The 17,907-nt window shown below is 42.5% G+C and overlaps 9 protein-coding genes and 1 non-coding gene across 15 annotated transcripts in view; 5 read left to right on the top strand and 5 right to left on the bottom strand.

The window, feature by feature from the left end:
* LOC104825954 (syntaxin-42-like) overlaps positions 1–1,736 on the bottom strand; it is a 3,067-nt gene extending 1,331 nt beyond the window's left edge. Inside the window, exons 1-5 of the mRNA XM_010558410.2 lie at positions 1,396–1,736; positions 788–1,064; positions 463–552; positions 264–344; positions 4–56 (exon numbers count right to left, since the gene is read on the bottom strand). Coding sequence (XP_010556712.1) covers positions 4–56; positions 264–344; positions 463–552; positions 788–1,064; positions 1,396–1,586 — 692 coding nt within the window. The 5' untranslated portion in view covers positions 1,587–1,736. The remainder of the gene's footprint in view (positions 1–3; positions 57–263; positions 345–462; positions 553–787; positions 1,065–1,395) is intronic.
* A 354-nt stretch (positions 1,737–2,090) lies between these two features.
* LOC104825956 (protein DEHYDRATION-INDUCED 19 homolog 5) lies at positions 2,091–4,215 on the top strand. The gene is made up of 5 exons (XM_010558418.2): positions 2,091–2,341; positions 2,705–2,847; positions 3,481–3,558; positions 3,680–3,915; positions 4,019–4,215. Exons 1-5 carry the CDS (start codon positions 2,257–2,259, stop codon positions 4,131–4,133), a joined length of 657 nt encoding a protein of 218 aa, XP_010556720.1. The 5' UTR covers positions 2,091–2,256; the 3' UTR covers positions 4,134–4,215.
* Positions 4,161–6,521, bottom strand: LOC104825955 (L10-interacting MYB domain-containing protein). Of its 6 annotated transcripts, none has more exons than XM_010558412.2 (6): positions 6,402–6,521; positions 6,206–6,325; positions 5,599–5,957; positions 5,424–5,517; positions 4,868–5,328; positions 4,161–4,768 (listed from the first exon to the last, which is right to left on the bottom strand). In XM_010558412.2, the coding sequence occupies exons 2-6, from the start codon at positions 6,291–6,293 to the stop codon at positions 4,265–4,267; spliced, it is 1,506 nt and encodes a 501-aa protein (XP_010556714.1). In that variant the 5' UTR covers positions 6,294–6,325; positions 6,402–6,521; the 3' UTR covers positions 4,161–4,264. The 6 variants fall into 6 exon arrangements, with proteins under 6 accessions (XP_010556714.1, XP_010556713.1, XP_010556719.1 ...); XM_010558411.2 differs by having other exon boundaries at positions 5,421–5,517; XM_010558417.2 differs by lacking the exon at positions 6,206–6,325 and having other exon boundaries at positions 5,421–5,517; positions 5,599–5,942.
* Positions 6,522–6,638: 117 nt separating this feature from the next.
* On the top strand, positions 6,639–6,711 carry TRNAK-CUU. Its single transcript has one exon. It is a non-coding gene; the product is annotated as a tRNA-Lys (tRNA).
* A 392-nt stretch (positions 6,712–7,103) lies between these two features.
* On the bottom strand, positions 7,104–8,802 carry LOC104825957 (60S ribosomal protein L19-3-like). Its single transcript, XM_010558419.2, has 5 exons — positions 8,624–8,802; positions 8,071–8,193; positions 7,555–7,868; positions 7,393–7,457; positions 7,104–7,315 (listed from the first exon to the last, which is right to left on the bottom strand). The coding sequence occupies exons 1-5, from the start codon at positions 8,733–8,735 to the stop codon at positions 7,288–7,290; spliced, it is 642 nt and encodes a 213-aa protein (XP_010556721.1). The 5' UTR covers positions 8,736–8,802; the 3' UTR covers positions 7,104–7,287.
* A 362-nt stretch (positions 8,803–9,164) lies between these two features.
* Positions 9,165–9,813, top strand: LOC104825958 (pectinesterase 3-like). The gene has a single exon (XM_010558420.1). It carries the CDS (start codon positions 9,217–9,219, stop codon positions 9,763–9,765), a length of 549 nt encoding a protein of 182 aa, XP_010556722.1. The 5' UTR covers positions 9,165–9,216; the 3' UTR covers positions 9,766–9,813.
* Positions 9,814–10,517: 704 nt separating this feature from the next.
* LOC104825959 (exopolygalacturonase clone GBGE184-like) lies at positions 10,518–12,337 on the bottom strand. The gene is made up of 4 exons (XM_010558421.1): positions 12,073–12,337; positions 11,652–11,960; positions 11,040–11,543; positions 10,518–10,932 (listed from the first exon to the last, which is right to left on the bottom strand). Exons 1-4 carry the CDS (start codon positions 12,274–12,276, stop codon positions 10,684–10,686), a joined length of 1,266 nt encoding a protein of 421 aa, XP_010556723.1. The 5' UTR covers positions 12,277–12,337; the 3' UTR covers positions 10,518–10,683.
* A 473-nt stretch (positions 12,338–12,810) lies between these two features.
* Positions 12,811–17,907, top strand: part of LOC104827367 (sucrose synthase 3-like) — a 13,554-nt gene continuing 8,457 nt past the window's right edge. Inside the window, exon 1 of the mRNA XM_010560540.2 lies at positions 12,811–13,030. The gene's annotated coding sequence lies outside the window, so the exon portion shown is untranslated. The remainder of the gene's footprint in view (positions 13,031–17,907) is intronic.
* On the top strand, positions 13,018–17,220 carry LOC104825963 (sucrose synthase 3). The gene is made up of 15 exons (XM_010558424.1): positions 13,018–13,170; positions 13,344–13,476; positions 13,616–13,767; positions 13,876–14,068; positions 14,170–14,288; positions 14,410–14,626; positions 14,735–14,830; positions 14,924–15,097; positions 15,186–15,302; positions 15,407–15,573; positions 15,668–15,892; positions 16,007–16,328; positions 16,403–16,647; positions 16,721–16,859; positions 16,966–17,220. The coding sequence occupies exons 1-15, from the start codon at positions 13,073–13,075 to the stop codon at positions 16,996–16,998; spliced, it is 2,430 nt and encodes an 809-aa protein (XP_010556726.1). The 5' UTR covers positions 13,018–13,072; the 3' UTR covers positions 16,999–17,220.
* LOC104825962 (endoglucanase 17-like) overlaps positions 17,235–17,907 on the bottom strand; it is a 3,192-nt gene continuing 2,519 nt past the window's right edge. Inside the window, exons 8-9 of the mRNA XM_010558423.1 lie at positions 17,867–17,904; positions 17,235–17,776 (exon numbers count right to left, since the gene is read on the bottom strand). Coding sequence (XP_010556725.1) covers positions 17,444–17,776; positions 17,867–17,904 — 371 coding nt within the window. The 3' untranslated portion in view covers positions 17,235–17,443. The remainder of the gene's footprint in view (positions 17,777–17,866; positions 17,905–17,907) is intronic.

Genomic DNA, 17,907 nt, shown 5'->3' on the forward strand with positions numbered 1-17,907 from the left:
TCAGCCGAGAAATGCTGGCCCGTCTTCCTCTTGGTCATCTGGTGTTCATCAAAACCCTACATTTGTCGAGATAAGTAATTATCATAATGGTAAGAAACTGAGGCACCTAAACATCATGATACATGACAGTGATCGTATTCACAAGTGGGTTGATTATATCTTGATAACCACAGCAAGTATTTCAAAAGTTCCAGACTATTTCTGAATGACGATAAACACAAAGCATCAATGGAAAGAGGAAAAACGGAAAATTAAGAACTTACCATCCCACCAAGTTCATCATCTTCGTCCAGCTTTGGCATCTTCCCATTCAGGTTGATCTCCAGATCGACTCCATCTTGACCCTGTGACAGAAGAAGCCAAATTAAAGTTTACGAAGCATAGAGTTCATCCATGTTTAGGTCCATGCATGTCTCAGATTTATATCTTTTTTCTTTCTTAAGTAAAAAGGGTAAAGGTTACCTCTTTCTGCTGCTGTAGGCGTTTCAGATAGGTAGATTGTTTTCTACGTAGCTCCATTGAGAGGTTCTGAAGATCTGTTGCAAGAGAACGCTGTCAAAAACAGTATGTTGAAGAGTAGGTCAAGCCATTGAAGAATTCCGCTACATTTAAAAGGCAAAACCTTAAACTGTGTTCTGTCAACTTTACAGAATTTTCTCGCTGATAATGTCACCCAGATCCAGATGGTAATCAAGATATTCTCAAATGGGGGACACTTGCTTTTCTAATGGCATACTAAAAAGGACGGTAACACGACCTTATTCTTCAACAAGAAATTCAATCCAACCTGAACATTTTTCCTGAGATTCGATTCCTCTGAAGGTCCACCCGTAGATAGTTTCCGCAATCTCATTTCTGACCTCCTTAACAGATCTGTGATTTCGTGAGAGAGCATCTCCACTGCACGTTGATCTTGTTTGCTATCTCCAAATGTAGGCATCAGAGCCTTGGAATGAGCCTTTGCCAGTACAGCCATTTTGGCTCGCACCTGCTGTACATTCACAGATATCTCCTCAGAATCATCCACCCAAGCTGGCGGTAGACCAATGGTAAATGCATCACTACTGCAAAAATTCAAACACCCAACAACAAAAGTAAGATTCTAGCATCAATCGGACAGTATGCTGAAAGCGAAATCAGAAAATCAGATACTCAGTTGCATGAATCTCCCATCACTGGCATTGCTCCTTCATTCACATGATCTGCTTAGGGTTTTACTCATAGCTAGAATCTGTGGATAAAAAGTACTTAACCCGAGCTCGCTAACGATAAAACCCAGAATTCTTCTCCTTTCCTATTCCCCCACGAGCTCCCTCAGCTTTTCACATAAACCAGACAGTAGATTCATACGGAAACAGGAAGAAAAACCCCAGAATGAAAAAAGGGACATCATACCTCGAGGGACCAGGATCATCAGTGCTGAGAGGAGCATATGAAGAGCCATTGGACCGGAGAAACGAACCATTGACCATCTCAATGATCGGACCGGTGGAAGAATCAGACGCCGACAAAGACAAAGGAGCACGCGCGCTCTTACACGCATCTCGGTGTTTCCGGTATATCGCCGTCCGATTCCTCGTCGCCATCTCGAAAACAGACCTCAGAATAATCGAATTCAGGAGGAAAATACAGAATTTTCCCAGAAAATTGGGAAATTTGTAGAACAAGATCCGCTCCGTGTACAGATCTCAGGAACTCTGACAGCAAAAGCGAAGAATTTTCGCACGAATTGAGAAATGAAAGCCAACAACCAAATAAAAAGCAATTGGGCTCAGAATTTGGGCCTGATTAGGCCCAGTATCTGTTTCGATTCAGGCCACGAATGTATATTTCATATTGGCCCCAGATCTTTGTACAAATTATAATTTAGGGACGTAACTTTGGTTTTTGCACGATGACAAAATACATCACCAGGTTAGACCCAAAGGCTGTGGAGCGGACGCATACGCAAAACGAAAGCCGGGAAAAGACAGGAACACCCTTTGCCTTCGCCGATATCTCCACGTGGACTAAGTCAACAGACGTCGGTGGTTCACGACCATGACCAGGGATGTTTCCGTCATTTTTTTTTATTATATATCCCAAAGGGTTCGTGTTGATTTGTCTCCTCCAAGGAAAAAACCTCTCTCACGAAGGCTGCGAAGGAAATTAGCTCAACGGATGAAACAAAGCCTGTGAGACGATATCGATTAGAAGTTTACACAGAAGAAAATTTCTGTACTTTTTTCTCTGGGTTGTGCAGTTTGGTAGATTCAGATGGAAGACGACAAGTGGAGCTTTTGTTTTTCTTCTGCATCGGCGAGGAACCATCGATCAACGCCAACGCCCAAGTATCCGTCTGGTTAGGGCCAAAATTACTCCTTTTTTAGTTTGATTCAGGAAAAAAATATGGTTTTTTAGGGTTTGCGAATTGAAGATGGGTCTCACTTGGGTTTTGCTCTGACTTGAATTTTATAATCTGATATTCTTTTCTTACTGTGTTTTGGTTGAAGATTCTCTTTGGTTCTTAGGGTCTTTTGGGTGCTTGTTGTTGATGGAAAGTCTTCAACTTTTGCTTTTGGTTTTGTCTTGATTCTTAAAATCATCTGTCTTCTTAGGTTTTCTTCTCTTCTTTTTTTTGGGTTCGCCTGGTTTTTCTCTTCTTTTTTTCTTTTGGGGAATTTTCTGTCGTACTAATAAGGAACTTTATGATGCTGAAATTTAGGTTCTTGTATTGCATTGGAAGATATGGAAGGGGGTGATGAGATGGCAGTTGACTACCCTTGTCCGTTTTGCGAGGAGGATTATGATTTAGTTGAATTGTGTCAACACATCGACGAGGAACATAGCCTGGAAGCCGATCATGGGGTATGTGATTCTCTTGTCTTGCTTCACATGAGGCAATTGCTTCTTGTTTAGGCCCTTTTATTTGGTTATCTTCTCTTCTTCTAGGGCTGTAGGTGCGTACTATTAGTGATCCGAACGATTATATGTATGGAAGGTGGAAGTAGGAAGCTTTGATGCTCTACGAGTTAATAACACGTTTTGTAATTTCACAGATGTGATTTACTGAAATTATACACTTTTGTTCTGGGAAATATGTCGATGCATAGTTGTTATGGCATTGTATGAAATCTTGTAACTTGGCTCCTCTGTGTAGGGACATGTTTTATAAGTGTGTAGTTTTCCCTTTCAGATCTATATTTGTCGAGCTTAGTCTCACCTTGTTGTTGCTTTCATATGAATCTTATTTACTTTTGAGTTCTCGTTTCACTTTCTTAGGTAACTTTGTGGTTAGAAGCCTGTGTATATCAGTTTTGTTCTTCCGGTTTAGCGGTTTTCGCCTTCTTTTCCATTTCATCCTTATATGATCTTCCCTTTTGCTTTTGCCACCATTGTGGAGATAGCATATAGTCCTTCTTCCCTTGTGTGTTTCATCCATATATCCACTCTGTTAAACCATTGTCTATTTTCCATAAATTGTTTCGATGATCGTTGCAGATTTGCCCCCTTTGTGCTAGATGGGTGAAGATGAATATGGTAGACCACATAATCGCTCAGCATAAAAACATATTGAAGATATCCTTTCTTTTTCATTGCTTTAGCACCCTTTTGAAAATGCGCTCTGTTCACATTTTTTTGTTTATGTTGCTGTTTGATCTTAAGTCTCTCGAGGTGAAATTCCTTAACGCGCTTTCACAGTGAACAAAGACACAGATTCTACAGGGATGAGTCGTATCAAAGGAAGAATAAGTATTTGCAATCTCTTCTCGAGGATTCTCCACCGACAAGTAATGCTGCTAAAAGTGTTCCTGACTCGTTAATATCGTTTATCTACAACCCGCCATTACCCGATGAGCCAAAGCTTGTGCAGCCTGATTCATCAACTGAAGCAAACCCCGAAAGTAAGAGCCTTGATAAGGATTCATCAAAAAAGTAAGTTTTTTTTTCACAACTCAGTTCTGTCTCTGCCATTAGTTTCTGCAAATGTTAGATATGTTTTGCTCGAAAATTGAAATGTTGCTTCTTGTACATGCAGAGACAGGAAGTGGTCGTCTCCCTTGTCAGATACTGACCAGATGGAGCGGACAAAGAGGTGTGAGTTTGTGCAGGGATTATTGTCATCTACCATGTTCGTTGATGATGAATTCTGAGTAAGAAAATATATATAAGTTATTATATGTATAACTCTTACACTTGAACTTGATTAATACAAGGTGAAAGCTCTTCTGTTTATATTGCAAGGCTCTGCATTTTACAGTTACTTGAGTCTGAAGCTCTTGATCTAGGTTGCTTGGGGCCTAAGTTTCCTTAACAACCATTTCTTTCTTAGTTTGGCATCAAGAGCCAAGAAAGTTTTTGCCTTGACTTCATCCTCGAGAAGATCACATGCGTCGAGTATAAGATCTTCGTCCATGTCTGGTAAAGCTTGAACGGCCATTACTGCATTCTCTATCGTCGTACAAGATGAACCTGCAGTTCCCAATTCATCTCTGCGTTGCTTCTTCGGGTTTTTAGGGTTTATGCCATCGTCGAGTTGCTCTCTCTTGTTCTTCAGATCGAGCAACAGAGAGATGTTGCCTTCTTCAGCTGATATAGCTGGTTCTTGTGACTGAGACCCGTTTGAGGTTTCATGGGATTTGGGTTCTTCGAGTTCGGTCTCAGGATCGAACCAGTCAATGGCGACAAGGCAGTCGTTTTCGTCAAAGCCTGCTTCACCACAGAGAAGACAGAGATCTTTGTAGTACGGAATTGGTCGAGTCATGAACTGCCTTGCATCTTTGTGAACCTGAAACAAGCTTTTACAATCTCAGACACAAACTGTAACCAAAAATAAGTGGCTGTCTTTATACAAGATTTATGATTTATGATTTATGATGGGCGTAACCTTTATATACTCTTGCCAGAGAGAATCATCTGCTGTAACCATCTGGCGACAATCATCCCAAGAGAACCCATCTGATTGAAGAAGACTCTTGATTGCGTTATACTGTCTTCTGAGAGTCTTGTACCGATTCTTCAGAACGTCAACGTCATAGTTCGATTCAAATTTAGCATTGAACGAATTGACCATCTCGGTCCATGCTTGTTTCCGGAAGACCCCTTCAATCTGGTTGCCTCTTCTCACTTGGTCCAGCATCAGATCGATGAAATAACGATCCATTGGAGGGTGCCAAGATGTTCTGGAGCGTGTAGTTCCCTTAGCATTAGAGACGAGGTGTGAAGAATCATCAATGGCAGCTGATCCACAAACTCTGTAACCTTCACCTCCCTGAATCAGAGTTTCCGTAGAAGTTTCTTCCTCTGGTGAAGCCATTGTTGTACCTTGGCAACGGTGTGGAGAAAACCCTAACATGTTATACATCTCATCAGTTCATGGCGAACAAAACCAGCATGATGACAGAACCAAGATCACAACAGAACAGAATGTAAAGACTTACTACCCTTCTGCTCAGACATTCCATCGGCATATATCAAACACAAGTCTCTGTAATAAGGTACCGACTTTATTCTTAAAGAACGCACATCCGGGTGAACCTGCCATCCATAACCAAGATTAAGAAACGAAAATTTACAACGGTAAGAACATTTCTTGAACTATTCAGTAACAAACTGTACCTTGAGATATTCGTCCCAAAGATCGTTATCAGCGACCACCATCTGTTTTCTTTCATCCCAGCAAAACCCATCTTGCTCCAAGAGAATCTTCACCATCTTATACATGTTTCTGAGGGTCTTGTGACGGTTTTTCAAGACGTCTTTGCCATAAGGGGACTTGAACTTTGCGGTGAATGACAAAGACATGCTCTTCCAGGCCCGTTTGCTGAACAAGTGATCATCAAATCTATTGCCTTTCTTAACTTGTTCCAACATCAGATCGATGAAATACCGATCCATTTCCGGCGTCCACACAGTCCTCAAGCGTTCGCTGCCGCCATTCCTATGTGTATCCATGCTTCCTTCTAATATGGTGTAATCTATCAACAACACCATCATTCAACAAAGCAATATATATATATATGTACTCATGAAAGCGTACAAAACCAACATTTTATTTACACCTAAATCCAAAGAAAAACATTCATTCACAACCACTCTTGTAATTGTGAACATTCCTCAGTGCAGTTAGATATCCTTAGTACTACAAACTCATCTTTTGATGGCGTAATAACACTAAAAATCCGTAAAAATTCGGACAAATCACAAGACAAATCTAGCAACCAACACAAAGGACGTCCGAGAGATTTTGCTGAGAGATTCGAGAGCTTTTCTGTATCTTTCCAGGTTAAGACAGGATCAGGATCAAATTTCATCGGACGTAGACTATCGTACGGAGCTCGAAAACCTAGACCAAATTGACCAAATCTTTCAGTTCAACAGCTCGGAAAGCAGATATTGAAAACGGGAGATGAAAAACAAACCTTTGAATAGCTAAAGATGACACTGAGCGGGAATTCCAGGTCGGGAGAATTCTGGGGATAAGGATTTCCAGGATAGGGTTAGAGTCCCCACGCTCCGTAAGGTTACGCTTATCGCAACGCCATGATCCAATCAGAGGGTTGACTCGGCTTTTCTATGGGCTTGGGCTTATGTTAAAAAGTTTAAAATTTATTTTATACTCTTTTTAGTGAATGTTTTGTCTCCAATCATTTAAAAAGGCCCGTCTAGCTCAGTTGGTAGAGCGCAAGGCTCTTAACCTTGTGGTCGTGGGTTCGAACCCCACGGTGGGCGACAATTATTTTTAAATTAAATTAGTTAGATTTTCAAAATTTTAGTCTGATATTTTACTGTGAGACTGTTTTTATTGTGATGACTTTGTTTTTTGGTTTTTAGATTTACAAACTTTGTAAATCTAAATCGGTTTTTTCAATTTTTAAAATCCAAAAACTTCAAAAACCTCTTCCCATTCAACATCTTAGTCTTTGCAAGTTTTACGAATTAAGTTTTACAATTCGTGCTTTAAAACCCTTACTTTTTATTAATCATGGTTTTTCTTTTTCAATTTCACACGCCCGCAACTCTACAATCAGACAAAACTCGACCTCCCTTGCACCATATGTTGGCGCTTGGTCTCTGTTTCAGTAGTAAGAACTACGCAGGGAAGAGAAAAACTTCCGACAAAGTAAGGAAAAAGACATTGATTATATGTCCTTTGAGAGATTTCATAGTGAGATTGCTGACAAGCTTCCTCTTTACACAGTAAAAGTGTTTTGTTCGCACAAAGCTATTTCATAAAGCATCCCAAATGGCAAAACCTGTCAACTGGTAGAGGCCATAAGCTGGTCTTCGGCTTCTAGATACATCTCCTCACTTCTTGGACTTTTTGGATGATACCCTGCAAAACCCAATGAATGTTTTAACTAACGTTACGCAATAAGTCTGGTCCGGTCAACTTCTATGATCACTACTCACTCTGTGGTTTGGGCAGCGGTGGCAGGTGGTGCACTAGTTGGCAGTGGCACATCTCCCCCTGGACCCTGAAAGTAAACCAGAACCAGTTATAAGAAAGATATATTGTCCATTACCATAAGTCCCCTAAATGTGGATTCCTGAACCAAGGATCAAAGATGTTACCTTGGCTAGACGTTCCTCCCTCCGGGCAATCTTCCTCTCTCGGCTAGCCTTGTTCTTGGCCCTCTTAGCCTCGAACTGGTCGGACAAAGTCTTCTCTCTCGCCTTCTCAGCCTTCGACTTGTGGATACTTTCCATCAGGACACGCTTGTTTTTGAAGACGTTACCCTTCACCTTCATGTACATGTCGTGGTACATGTGCTTGTCAATCTTCTTGGCCTCCCTGTATTTCCTCAGAAGACGCCTCAGAACCCGCATTCTCCTCATCCATAATATCTTCGTAGGCAGCCTTGCCTCCCGGGTTCCCTTGCGCTTACCTTAGAATCACAATCAAGTATTCAAAGACACAAAATGAGCGCAAGATGAAGGGGGTTGAACTAAGGATCAGCCAATTCCCCAACCTAACCTAACTATTACTCTGAATTTCATTGTTATAGCTCGTTGGAAACAAAACACATTTCCTGAGGAGCCCGTTGAATAGAAATGAGGAATGAAATCACTAGAAAGATTGTTTAGTACCGTATCCAGAATGGCGTCCCTTTCTTTTGGCCTCCTTCATACGGCGTGCTCGGGAACGCGAGTGGATCTTGGTAGGCTTCCTGATGATAAACCCATCCTTGACCAGTTTCCTGATATTTTGGCCTACAATTTGATTAACAAAAACACACAAAAAAAAAGAAGCTAGAAAGTTAGATAAAAAAACGAGCTAACATTAATCTTCAGATGAATATAGATGCTTCAAAATGGAGGATTATACACAAAATCGTAGACAGCGGAAGACAAGATCAGCAGCAATAAGGCCGGGCATGTTGATTCTTTTACAATCGCATATAAAGCACAATCTAAAACCCTGGAGCTTAAACAAAACATATATTCTCGGTAAAAGTTCTAAAACCCTCGAGCGAAATACTGACAGTAACACATCCACACATCACAACAGGCAAGAACCTAATCATTCAAAATACTAACGAATTAAGCTAGAATTTATCCAGTATGGACCATACAAGCAGAAAAGCAAACTTAATTCTAGCAAAAAAATGCAACACAGAACACGGGACGAAGAACAACGTACGAGAATTCGCCATGGAGATCTCGCTGACTTCGTTGGGATCGAGCCATACTTTGCCCTTCCCGCACTTGAGCACGCTCGCCGCGAGCCGCTTCTGGAGTTTGAGCGAAACCATTTTCCCCCAACCCTCTGGAGACAGATATGGCAGAGAGAGAAGCGATCAAGAAAAATGATTCATGAACACCGTCATACAACCAGTTAAACCACTCCTCTTCTAGGGTTCACCCTTGGAATAAGATCCAATCATTATTACTTGGGCTTCAATTCAATGGGCCACTTAATAAGCCCATTTTCGGCCCATTTATTATATACTATAATCTTAATGAAAATAAAAAAAAAATAGTAAAAAGAAAAATAGAAAGAGAAATATTCACCGACTTGCATGAACTATTTTTTATTTGGTGAAATTCCCGTATATCACTCTCGAAACACGAATTATTCACGTACCACGTCACAAGGTGGCCTAAATTTAGACATTAACAACCTCTTTATTTAACCTATTTATCGTATAAATATTCTCTTTAACAACACAATATACCATCTCTATACCGATCTTTAGAAGAAAAAAAAACATATATTTCCGAAAAAAAAAAAAGATGAAAACGGTGGTAGGGATCATATTCTCGGCCGTCCTCCTCGTCGCGGCCGTGACCGCCAAGCCCCCGCCGCCGAAGTTCGCGGAGAAAGGCGAAGCACTGGTCGCGAAGCTCTGCGAGAAGTCGGAGGACAAAGCGTTCTGCGTATCCAGCCTCGGATCGCGGCCAGACGCGGACACCGCGACCGCGCCCGAGCTGGGCGTGATCGCGTTGAGCATCGCGTCGGCGAACGCATCTGACACGTCGGCGTACATAAAGGCGAAGCTGAAGACCAAGAACCTGGAGCCAGCCCTGGAGGACACGCTCGATGACTGCTCGACGAGCTACCTGGACGCGGTGGCTCAGCTCGACGACTCGCTCGCGGCTCTGCTCGCGTACCAGTACACGGACGCCGACATATGGCTGAACACGGCCATCAGCGACGTCGAGACGTGCGAGAGCGCGTTGAGCGAGCGCGACGGCCACGACGAGGAGCTCGAGCGCCGCAACACCAACTTGTCGAAGCTCGTCAAGAACGCTCTTCTCATCAACATCATTTTGACTCCATGATTTGATTTGTTTATATATTTAATGCAAATTTTTTCCTTTTCGATTTTATTTAATGGTTAAATTTTTTTTATACAGAATATAAATTGTAACTGAAATTTCAAAATTTTCGATGGGGATAAAATTTTGAAAGTTGTTATGTCAAGTAATTCCCGAAACAGGATATAAAGGTCGTGTATTGTTTTCGAATTTTACGGTTATATATATAAATGTACGTATTATATTAATTAATTGCATACAGTTGTTCTAAGAGATTAAAATATTAGACGAGCGAGATGAAATATAAAATACGCAAATTTTTCTTGGTGAAAAGTAAAATAGTATACTTTATCAACAATTATTTATATTTGGATAATAAATGTATTACTTTTTTTTAAGAGATTAACGTAATAATGAATGTATTACTTTGCAATTTCATACATTATCATTACCTTGTCCGTACTATTTTTTCCAAAGTTTTAAAATTTTATTTTGTATTCTATTTAAATAAAATAAAGAAAGCATACTTTGTTGGTAAAGAAAGAAAACACACTTAGAAATAATAAAATAATATCTCCAATAATAAAATTTTTATAGTTTTATTTTTATATTTTCAAAATTTTTATTGCAGGATGGATTTTTTGTTCTAGCCCTTGTTATCATTTTCCATTTGAATACAGCGTATATGAAAGAAGAAGAAGAAAACATTTCATTTAACAATCAAAGATCATGGATACAAGGTTAAGGCAAATTTGAGGAGGCATAAGGAAGGGGGGAAGGTGTATGTACACTCTTACACTTCCCACCCGCAAATAGGTTGATGACAAAAACAACCTAATCGTCCTCATCTAAACCATCACAATCCCCAATAATTAAGAAACCCTCTCGTGTAATTAATTAATTATACATGTTAATTACCCACTAATCAAGTGTAGTTTTGGGTCATGCGGGACACAAGGGGAAGTTAAGTCGGCCACCGAAGATGATATCGGCATGGTTGCATATAGCTCCGACGATGGAGCCACCGGCCTTGCGCCCTAAGGGCTTCCCTGTGTAGGCGAGGTTCACGTCCACGACCTTTATCTCTTTGCATGGAACAAGCGAACTGCACACGAACTGAACCACCTCCTTCGTGATCGTTGTCCCTCTTATGTTCTTGAATTTCACATTGCTTATCTCCACTCTCGATGCCTGCACATTAAAAGATAACCCGGCCGTACGTGTTCAATATCATTTCTATAATCACACGTAAACTAAACTACGTACCCATATGCATGCATGCATGCATGCTTACGTACCCCTCCTCTCGTGCCGTATTCTTGATCGATGATGATGGGGTTCTTGACATTGTTCATGATGATGTCCTCGAAGACAATATCACTGGCCTTGCTCGCGTCGGAACCTCCCCATGTCTTGATCCTCGCGCCATTGTCGGTGTTGTTCATCGTGCAGTTTCTTATGGTGACTCCAGTGACGTCTTCCTCGCCCTTGTACTTGCCGAGGCTGCCGATACTGAAACCGTGTCCTGGACCGCAGATCACGCGTTCTACAGTGACGTTGTTCGAGCCTCGGCCGACGGACACACAGTCGTCTCCGGTCCCGATATTGCTGTCGAGGATCTTGACGAAGTCGGCGTTGCTGAGGTGGATCCCGTCGGTGTTAGGGCTCGTGTCGGGCGCTATTAAGTTGACGTTGTGGATGGTAGTGTTGATCGTCTTAACGAGGAACATGTGGAACGCCTTGCTGTTCACCGACGTTATATGATGCACCTCCGTATTGTTCATCCGCCTGAACTTTATCGACTGTATATATATCCCAAAAAACATGCATATATATTATCAAATTGCATGGCGTTATTAAAAAACTGATCAATCACTTGACCAGAATCTTGGATGGGGACGGACTCTCACCGTAGGTGGGAGCTTGCAATTGCCACGCTTTTTGCAAGCGTGGTCCCTCCAAGCGATCTCTCCCTGGCCGTCGAAGGTTCCGCCTCCGTTCAGTACGAGGTTGTCCACACGCTCGAACAAGATCCACTCAGGTGTCGCGTACCCGGCCACTCCCGGCGTGGCTTTGACCGTTCCTTGAACTTCCACCGTCACTTGGCTCTTGCATGGTCCGGCGAACACCGTCGGTCCTGTCAGAAAGGTTCCCTTTGGAACCACCAGCTTGGCAGGGACCGAGCTTTCGCAAACCTGGATCCATGCACTCAAAAATGCCTGTCCAGACAAGATGGATCTTTGGTGAATAACCGACACCCATCGGGCAGAACAGAACAAGGGTCGTGACCTAACAGTTCACATTACAAAAAGATTATGAATCACCACTGACCTTGAAACTGTCGGTGGAGCCATCACCCTTTGCGCCGTACTGAGTAATGTCGAAAACGGTAGGGTCACCGGAAGCGGAGAGGGCACGGCGGCCGCCGGGGAATTCACCATTGGCCACACAAGAGCACTCTAACACCAAAGCTATTACTACAGCCGCTAAACCTACATTACTTGCCTTGGCGACCAAGCTTCTTGCGCTAGCCATGGTGATTTATTTATTTATTTTTCTATTTACTAATTTTTTTTTACTATCGATGAGAAGGAAATCCGATTGAATTGTTCATCAATTACTTATGGCGTTTATACATATATAGGTGTCGTAGATGAGCTAATTTTGGTAAGATTCTTTTATAAAATCAGACATTTTCGTGATACATCTTGTTTTGCGGAAATTAATATCAAGAGCCATGCCCATTTAAGCACATTTCAATTAAAGGGGTTTAAATTCGGTTTTGATGCCTAAGGGTTCACAATCATCGGATTGTTATACATGTGAATATAATATATATATATATATATATAAAGATGCCATTTTTCTGAAGATTACGTCATTTTATTATTTTATAATATCTCTACTGAAGTAGACCATACTGACACGCAAACCAACCCTACCATGAAAAAGAGAAGATATTTTTGGAGCAACGTGGCATGGAAACAGAGCGTGTCGCCATAAAACCGTAGTTGTCGTCTTCCTCTGTTTTCCGGATAAACCGCTTCCTTAGCATCCGACACCGTCGCGTCCACTGATTTGAATATACACACAGATACATACACTTGCATTCCCTCTTGCACAAAAACCATTCCCTCTTGCACAAAAACCGTCGCTTTCGGTCACTGTAGAACACTCCGCCATCGTAATCAAAGTCGCGAATTCTTCTCTCTCTTTCGTAATCATTGTTCCCTTTCTTCCTTTTTGTGTTCTATAAATTGGTTTTCGTTTTGTTCACGGACCCTTCGTGGTAAAGTTTGAAGCTTTTGGCTCGATTGATTGTTCGATAACCATGTCGAATCCTAAGCTTACTCGAATTCCGAGCATGAGAGAGCGCGTCGAGGACACGCTCTCCGCTCACCGCAACGAGCTCGTCGCCCTTCTCTCCAGGTTTGGTCCTATTTCCTTCTCCGTTCTTCCATCGGTTTCTTTTGACCCTTTTTCCGGGATTACGAGAAGTCGCGATGCTGTTTCTGTTTGTTTCCCGAGAAAATTTCGACTCGGGTTGCTGATTGTTTGTTTGGGTTTGGGTTCGCGTCTGTGTTTTGGCGGGACAATTGAAGGTATATGGATCAGGGGAAAGGGATTTTGCAACCGCATAACTTGATCGATGAGCTCGAGTTCGTGATCGGAGATGATGAAGCGAAGAAGGGACTCTCCGACGGTCCCTTTGGCGAAATCCTCAAGTCGGCCATGGTGAATTTCGAAATTTTTCAAAGTTTTTTTGCACTCAGTCTCATTAGCCTGAGTTCTTGTAGTTCTTCTTCGTATGGGTTTACTGTCAACTGTATTCAGACAGTGGAAAACGTTAGGTATCGGGTCTAATTTTGTGCAGGAAGCCATCATCGTGCCGCCATTCGTGGCCATAGCTGTTAGGCCGAGACCTGGAATTTGGGAATACGTTCGTGTTAACGTCTTCGAGCTTAGCGTGGAGCAATTAACGGTTTCTGAATATCTTCGTTTCAAGGAAGAACTCGTTGATGGAGAGTAAGCAAATTCCTTCACTATCATCAACATAAAGATGAGATTTTTTTTTATGGATCTTACGCGTGAAAGAACTCATAAGATTTGAATTTTTGTGGATGAATGTCTAAGGGTTGAGGATCCTTTTCTGCTCGAGCTCGATTTCGAACCCTTCAATGCGAACGTTCCTCGCCCAACGCGTTCTTCGTCTATCGGTAACGGAGTTCAGTTTCTGAATCGTCACTTGTCTTCCATCATGTTCCGTAACAAAGACTGTCTGGAGCCTCTTTTGGATTTCCTTCGAGCCCACAAATACAAGGGTCATGTAAGTGATTCTTGAATTTTCAGATTTGATATTAGGATGAAGTTCGGATGGAGACTCAAAGTTTCGATTTTTAAGAGTACCCCATTAATCTGGATTTGCAGCCATTGATGTTGAATGACCGGATCCAAAGCATTTCCCGGCTTCAGTCTTCCCTCAGCAAGGCAGAAGATCACATCTCTAAGCTTCCACCAGAAACACCCTTTTCAGAATTCGAATATGCGTAAGCTATCTATTACATCTGTTTTCGTGTTCTTTCATGTTTCGGATTCATGTAACATTGGTGGAAGCAGAGTTATTCTCTCAGTTCTTCAAAGTTTCCGGGTTTTTTTTTTCGGGAATAGGCTGCAAGGAATGGGTATTGAAAGAGGATGGGGCGACACTGCGGCTCGTGTGCTCGAGATGACGTATCTTTTGTCTGATATTCTTCAAGCTCCCGATCCTTCGTCCCTCGAGAAATTTTTGGGGATGGTACCGATGGTATTCAATGTCGTGATTTTGTCGCCCCATGGATATTTCGGGCAAGCGAATGTTTTAGGATTGCCTGACACTGGTGGGCAGGTAATGCCCATAAATCTTTCTTCAGCAGCTGAAATCTATTGATTTGATTAGATTTGATGACTTTGTTCCTTGAGAGATCTTGAAAATGAGTTACTGATTAACGTGTAGGTCGTCTATATTCTTGACCAAGTCCGAGCCCTCGAGACTGAAATGCTTTTGAGAATCAAGAGACAAGGACTGGATATATCTCCGAGGATTCTTATCGTAAGTTTATTTTCCGTTTGTTATTACCCTTAATGTTTTTCGCCAGCCTATATCGTGTTTATGGAACCCGTTTTTTTTCGCTCTTTACGAAAGGTTACGAGGTTGATACCCGATGCAAAAGGGACAACTTGCAACCAGCGGCTGGAGAGAGTCAGCGGAACAGAACACACCAACATTCTCCGAGTTCCTTTTAGGTCCGATAAAGGAATTCTTCGCAAATGGATTTCAAGATTCGATGTCTGGCCTTATCTTGAGAACTTTGCTCAGGTATACACACTGTATGAATAGGATTCGGAGGTTTTCTTTCCTCCTTCGACGATCATATTTACCGTTTCATCGTATCATACGCGTGCAGGATTCAGCGAGCGAGATTATTGGCGAATTGCAAGGATTACCCGATTTCATTATCGGAAATTACAGTGACGGAAACCTTGTTGCATCATTGTTGGCCCATAAAATGGGTGTTACACAAGTAAGTTATGTAGTTTTCGTACTTTCCTTTCTCGGATAAATTTCTCTGTTTTCTAACATATGGGAGTGTAATGTGTATGATTTTTTTTTTCCCGATATAAACAGTGCACCATTGCTCATGCTCTGGAGAAGACAAAGTACCCGGATTCAGATATTTACTGGAAAAATTTCGACGGGAAATATCACTTCTCGTGTCAATTCACGGCCGATCTGGTAGCCATGAACCATGCGGATTTTATCATTACCAGCACGTACCAAGAGATAGCCGGAACGTAAGTATTCTCTTAATTCTTGATCCATGTTGAAATTTCTGATTTCTTGCTACTTGTTACTGTGGTGATATTCCACTCTGGGTTTTTTTTCCAGGAAAAATACCGTCGGTCAATACGAAAGCCACAATGCATTTACGCTTCCGGGACTGTACAGGGTCGTCCATGGAATCGACGTCTTTGATCCGAAGTTCAACATAGTCTCTCCAGGAGCAGACATGTGCATTTACTTCCCGTTCTCCGAGAAACACAGAAGACTTACGGCTTTGCACGGTTCCATTGAAGAGATGCTCTACAATCCTGACCAGACTGATGAGCACATGTGAGTTCTCTCTCTCGGTCTCGATCTTGATCCATCTACGATTCAGATGAATGTGTTATCTCGAACGCTAGTTCGGTTTCTGTCCGAGTGATTTGGTGGTTTTGTCCGATGCAGTGGTACTCTGAGTGACCGTTCAAAGCCACTGCTCTTCTCCATGGCGAGGTTGGACAAGGTGAAGAACATTACAGGTCTAGTGGAGATGTATGGAAAGAATCCGAGGCTGAGGGAGCTGGTGAATCTTGTCGTGATAGCTGGTAACATAGATGTGAACAAGTCCAAGGACAGGGAAGAAATTGCAGAGATCGAGAAAATGCATGAACTCATGGAAAGATACAACCTTGAAGGTCAGTTCCGCTGGATAATTTCTCAGACAAACCGAGCTCGAAACGGTGAGATCTACCGTTACATAGCCGACACTGGAGGCGCTTTCGCTCAGGTAACGCATTTCTAAATCACCCCGGAAAAAACATATCGAGACGGGCTCTTCTTCTAATCTCCTTGTATATGCAGCCGGCTTTCTACGAGGCTTTTGGGCTAACAGTCGTGGAGGCTATGACTTGTGGGCTACCGACCTTCGCCACTCGCCACGGTGGCCCTGCAGAGATCATCGAGCACGGGATCTCGGGTTTCCACATCGATCCATACCATCCTGAGCAGGCTGCTAACCTCATGGCCGATTTTTTCGAGCGTTGCAAGGAGAATCCAACCCACTGGAAAAAAGTCTCGGACTCGGGTCTTCAGAGGATTCATGAGAGGTAAGAACCGATATATTCTCATGATCGAAACCGTTCCGACACAGAATAACAAAAATGGGGTTAAGTGGTGTAGGTATACATGGAAGATATATTCGGAGAGGCTGATGACGTTAGCCGGAGTGTATGGATTCTGGAAATACGTATCGAAGCTGGACAGGCGAGAGACACGACGGTATCTTGAGATGTTCTACATTCTCAAGTTCCGCGACTTGGTATATTATTATTACTCCACGTGAATTTTGTTCTCTAAACCCTAATGCTCGATCCTCACGCTAACGACTTGTGGTTTTGGCCCCTTTTTTTTTTCCGTGGCTTCAGGTGAAAACGGTTCCTTTGTCGAGCGAGGAGTGATGATGATGAAGTTGGTGGTGGTGGTAGAATCACGGGGAGTGGTAATAAATGGGGTCATGGCATGGCATGTCATGTCGTGTGCGTGTGTAGAGGAACTTGTTGCCGGATAATGGCTTATCCTATGTGCTTTCATGTGAAACGGTTCACGGAGATACTGTCTGCCTCTGATTATGTCTGTGACTCGCAATAATCTTCTGATAGATATGTTGTTTGTGTATTCAATAAGATCCATCCTCTCTAGCAAATTTCTTATAACGTTTTTGCAGTGTTATACTTAAGGGAGATGTCATCTCTTTAAGTACATATCAATCGATGTACTTGAGACGATAAATAACGAACAAAGCACGCATACGGACCAATCGCGACTATTCCTTTAAATCTTTCTTGGTCGATCAACGACTTCTTGATACTGTCGTCATAATAACGTTTGGGTTTGCGGCTGCGGTCAAAGCTGGCCGAAGGAGTGAGCGAAGTAAGAGAGGACGCCGACAAGAGGGGCGTTGATGTAAGTGGCGGGTTCGGACTGCTCGTAGTCGGACCGGTAGTCCGGGAAGCGGTCGTGGAGGTCGGGACCTCCCACAACGGCGCCGACGAGGACGTTGAAGTTGGGAGACTGTGAGTTCATGAAGGCGAAGCCCTCACGGCATTGGATCTTCGCCGGATGAGCTGTCACCGACGGCAGTGACGAACCCCGGTGGTGGATCCTCCTCGGATATTTCCGACCATATCCCACCATATACGACATCCTCAATGGATTGTCCCCCAACAGATAATCCACCTGCACTCGCCATTTTCCAAGTTTGGATCTTTCTTTTTTTTTTAAATTCTATAATTTAATTTGCAGAAAGGGAGTAAATGTTTTAAAAACCTGCTTCTTGGCGATGGAGCGGAGGCGACCGGCGGGGGGAA

The sequence above is a fragment of the Tarenaya hassleriana genome, unplaced genomic scaffold (assembly GCF_000463585.1).
Source record: "Tarenaya hassleriana unplaced genomic scaffold, ASM46358v1 Cleome5, whole genome shotgun sequence".
Classification (NCBI taxonomy): domain Eukaryota; kingdom Viridiplantae; phylum Streptophyta; class Magnoliopsida; order Brassicales; family Cleomaceae; genus Tarenaya; species Tarenaya hassleriana.